General features: G+C 56.0%; 2 protein-coding genes across 2 annotated transcripts in view; both read right to left on the bottom strand.

Moving 5' to 3' along the window:
* Nucleotides 1-212, bottom strand: part of VDBG_01431 (glyoxylate reductase) — a gene marked incomplete at both ends in the record, with an annotated part of 1,223 nt that extends 1,011 nt beyond the window's left edge. Inside the window, 2 exons of the mRNA XM_003009702.1 lie at nucleotides 25-70; nucleotides 151-212. Of these exons, the coding sequence (XP_003009748.1) occupies nucleotides 25-70; nucleotides 151-212 (108 nt within the window). The remainder of the gene's footprint in view (nucleotides 1-24; nucleotides 71-150) is intronic.
* A 1,836-nt stretch (nucleotides 213-2,048) lies between these two features.
* Nucleotides 2,049-4,204, bottom strand: VDBG_01430 (negative acting factor; the record flags this gene model as incomplete). Its single annotated transcript, XM_003009701.1, has 4 exons — nucleotides 2,049-2,616; nucleotides 2,855-2,978; nucleotides 3,076-3,487; nucleotides 4,052-4,204. 4 exons carry the CDS (start codon nucleotides 4,202-4,204, stop codon nucleotides 2,049-2,051), a joined length of 1,257 nt encoding a protein of 418 aa, XP_003009747.1.
* Nucleotides 4,205-4,395: the final 191 nt, after the last annotated feature.

Here is a 4,395-nt window from a genome sequence, read left to right as displayed (position 1 = left end):
CTCCCGGTTCGTAGACTTGGGTACGACAATTTCCGCAATCTCTTCGACCTGGGCCCAGGCATCGTGAGCACTGTGAGATGTGAGCTATTCTGGTGCTAGGTGCTGCAGGCCGCCTGTAAAGTCCGATATGGGACAGTGCTCTCCACCTACCTCTCGATAATTCCCAAGCGCAGAACCTTGGGCCGCGAGTAGGCATGAGATGGGGGAGCCATTATGGGTTTCCTCTCTAACAATGCGGATCCACGTGGTAAACGGTACTACAGCTGATAACCAGATGAATCAATGACGATGTCTCGGGTAGTTGGTTGTCTGGTTCAGGTTGGCGCCGTTGTTTGTGCCGTTCGCGGGGTCAATTGCGGTTGTTGATCAGTGGGTGGCAGTCGCCTTATCTCGGGGTCCTGCCTACTTTTTTTTGGCGGGGTGATCGACGCGCGGGGTGAAAAGTGGCGGGGAAGGAGCCGGGGGTATTTGGTAAAGGGAGGAGGAGCGAGGCACTCGTCTCCCAACCGCGAGACCATGTGATGATATACGACGTTGGGGCTCGCCTGCCATGATTTGATCCCTTGGATTTGGGAATGACGCGACGGGGTGATTCGGAGCTTGCGTCGGAAGGCATGGGCCATGAGTCGTCCCCCATTCAACGCAAGGTAAGGCCTCGTTGCCAGCACACAATCCAGCTTAGGCGTCCTGACGGCATGTACCCGATGGTCCCATAGTGAAGCGGACGAGACCGTGATCGCTGCGGCATCGTCATCGGCCCAAGGCGGCACAGAAACGACAGGGTAGCAAAACTGCCTCATAGAACGGCGACATTGGGTCCGGCCGGCCCGCCCTAAGGCTTGACCAGGCGGCCATGATCCTGCTTTACCTCATTCTCGCCTCTCCTGCTGCGGCTGTGAAGACCTGCTGTCAAAATTTGTTTCCCCCGGTCCTTCCTACGACGCTTGTAAGTGTATCTCGTGTACTGTCATAACTTGTGTGTCGCGATCCGCTACCGCAAAGGCTGTTGCTGTTCACCGGCCTCCTCAGTGTCTGCAATTTGCATGACACCGCCTTGGACTACAGACGACGTGCGATAAACGGCATTGCGTCAGATAGATAAGCTGCGGTCCAATGCAGCTCAATCACCTCGCGCAGGATGGGTCAGCCTTGACTACTCGTTCGAAACAATAACGCACCACCAATCCATCCTGATATCAGCCTCCGAAAGCGCTACCTCTGCGAGATAGAGTATCCTCCTCACAGCCACATCCAACCTGGATCTTTCTGCCATGTCTCGTACCCATAGTCATAGTCAGAGACAAAACACAGCAGACAAGATAGCGCACAGCATTGACGCAGTTCCGGCCCGACCATCCCCTCCGACCGGCTTCGGCGGCAAAAGTGGGACCCCGCCAATCCCGCACACCGCCACGACGCACCGAACAACCACAACGGGCGAGCCCAGACCGAGGGCGCACACCAGAGACAGGTCAACCAACAGGGGATTATGGAGCGATATGTCCCGACCAGTTTCCCGTACCACCACCACGGCCTGAAACTGCCAACCAGCGCCCAGCTAGAATACCCCGTGCATGGCTCTCCTGCAGCCTCTTTCATCATTGGTATCCAGGGCCATGTCGCCATCACAGCTACCGCGCTGGCGATCCGTCCTGTGGTCCGTGCCTCGCACTCGATCAAGGGAAATGATCTCAAGATGGAACTTGATGAAATTGAGTGTTCTGTTCACCGGCTGCACTACTGCCCTACTCTCAGTGCCTTTCCGCTCTTGCTTTTCACATAATGTACATGAAACTGCCATCCGCCGCTGAGCTGCTGACTTCTCCAACTCCTAGGTGCCGATCGCCATGCACCTATACTTTTTGACTGTGCTACTGATACAGCGTGCAGGCTCGAAATGCAAGCAACCGATGCAAGGCCGTGAATATTGCATAAAGAGCCCGCAGGACGATGGTCGAGGGGGCAAACGTAAAGAAATGGAAACCAATGACTCCGTCCAACCGATTGACGCCAATGAGCCCAGAGTTCCGTAAAAAGGCCGTACACGGCTACTCCTCCCACGACTGCTTCAGCACGCCCGTGTTGTTGAGTCGTCCGATATTCACGCCGGGGTTGATAAAGGACTGAATGGCAATCTCGCTGAAGCGACGCACAACGTTTGTCGTGCCCCCAGACACCTGCGCCTCCCTGCGGATGAAGTTGCTGGCAACAAACAGTCGGTTCTTCGGTTCGGATTCATCGGCCTGCTGCGGGATCGATGTCTCGTATCCAGGATCGAGTCTCGGCGCCAGCTCACGCGCAATCGCAATCGAGTACAAGAGGTCGCGGTTCTCCTGGCCGTCTAGGAGGGTCCTGATTCGGTTCAGAGCCGTCTCTCGCTCATCGTGCTTGCTCTCATACGTCGTGTCGGGTAGGCAGAGGAAGTGTGCCAGGTTGTACCAGAATTCATATTCCCGCACGCGGTTCGTGTCGCTGTCGGCTCGAGGCGCCGTCAAGGGGTTGGCCGACATCATGAAATCGCCACGGAGGAGAACGTCGACAACAAAGACCCGGTTGCGAATCTCGACGGGATCGGTTGGTGGCGGAAGAGGGTCATGCGGTCCGCCTTGGAAGAGGCTCGGCGGGACACAGCAAGGGAAGAGTTGCCAGTGTCCAGGTAAGACGCGTCTCGAGAACGCCTGACGCGTTCAAGCTGGCGCGGTCGTTGACATGTGTCTTTTCGATACACTTGAGAAAGGCAGCAAAGACGTCCCGCGCACCACGTAAGTCACGGTAGAGATTTAGGGTTGATGGGTCCGTCATCATGCAGCCGAACCAGCGCGTCTCGAAGAAGGAATCGAGTCCAAAAGCGTACACTTCATGGTAGACGCGGGTGATTTCCTTGGCCACCTCTGGTGTAACCTGGCCGTCTCCCTCGGAAGGAGGTGATGGTGCGGGGCCCAGGAGGTCCAGGATTTGTTCAATCTTCATCTTTTTGGCTGAGAGTTTCGCGCGTGAGCCGGAGGATCCAATCAAATCAACAGTAAGGGGCAGGTATAGGCAGGAACGGAAAGGGGCGAGGGAGGGGGACGGCACCTCTCAAGGTCAGGTTGCCGCCGGTCGCGGATTGCTGGCCGGAAGCAAAGTTTGGTGTTGATGCGAGCATGGGCAGGTTCTGCAGCGCAGGATCAATGGCCGTTCCGTAACCGTCCGCTTTGGCCGAGGCGGGAGAATTCAGGGCTGAGTCGAAGTGGGTGCTGGCCGATGGGGGAGGGCCGTAGGAGCTCGGCAGGACCGAAGGCTGCGAACCATATGGGTTGGAAGGCTGCAGTGGTGCAGGGGGTAGTGACGAAGGAACGGTTGGCGTTGAAACGGGGGATTGGTGGTGACTGTTGAGGGCCGGCTGAATGTTTGAAGGTCCAGGTTGTTGTTTGAAGATAGGGTCGTATCCGGCGCAGTCGCGCTTGGACTTTTTGCAATTGTTGCATGTCGGCTGGGCTTCATCACACTATGTGGAAAATAAAGTTAGCATGTTCTTCAGCAATCATCATGATCATTGTCGTGGTGGGCATCACTTGTGAGGCGCATCCAACCCCACCATGAAGAATCGTTTGCCTGGCGCTCGATACTAGCCGCGGATCACTTGCCGAGTGACATCGGATGAACGGACGGGGTGGTTCTCGCTTCGCAGTAGCTCGGCATCAAGCGACCGCAAGCGACTCCAAGCGACGTCTCGCCAAAACCCACCACCGCCATACCTCATTCAATCCATTTCCTCTTGTTTCATGAATTCTGGGTGTCCCGACCTCTTTCATCTTCAACTCCTGTTTTCCTTTTTTTATCCTTTTGGTCTCCTGCCTCCGCATCCGAATAAAACGCTGTTCAAGAAAAAAGCAAAAAAGAAAGGAGCGACCAACCTTGATGCGGCGTTTGCGACATGTCAAGCATCCCGTCTTTGTTCGTCTTTTGATTTCCTGCAGGAAAGAATAGTGATTAGCGAGGGATCGATCCTGGGTGGCGACACGTCTCGCCGTCGTATGTCGGGTCAACCCAGTAGCCCAAAACGCCGTACCTTCTTTGGTCCACGGGGACCGCCCCCGTACCGCATGTCGTGCGGGGGGATGGCATATCTTATGTTGTCGGAAGGCAATTGGTAAGGGTTCGGAGCCATTGACATGTGATTATAGTACGGCATGCCCTGGGGATGCCCCATGGACATGGGCATGTTCATGGGTTGTGGCGGCGCATGAGGCGAGCCATGCTGGTGAGAGTGCTGTGATGTTGCTGTGTGTGGTGTGGCGGCGGCGGGGGCGGCTGTGTTGTGGCTGCGATTGTAACGCATCAAAGCTCTTGACGCTCGCAATGATACTGAGCGCGTACTCGCTCGATATGGTCGATTGAAGCTGCTGCTGAGGA

This window comes from Verticillium alfalfae, genomic scaffold (genome assembly GCF_000150825.1).
Source record: "Verticillium alfalfae VaMs.102 supercont1.1 genomic scaffold, whole genome shotgun sequence".
Lineage (NCBI taxonomy): Eukaryota > Fungi > Ascomycota > Sordariomycetes > Glomerellales > Plectosphaerellaceae > Verticillium > Verticillium alfalfae.
This window is presented reverse-complemented; position numbering and strand designations above follow the sequence as displayed.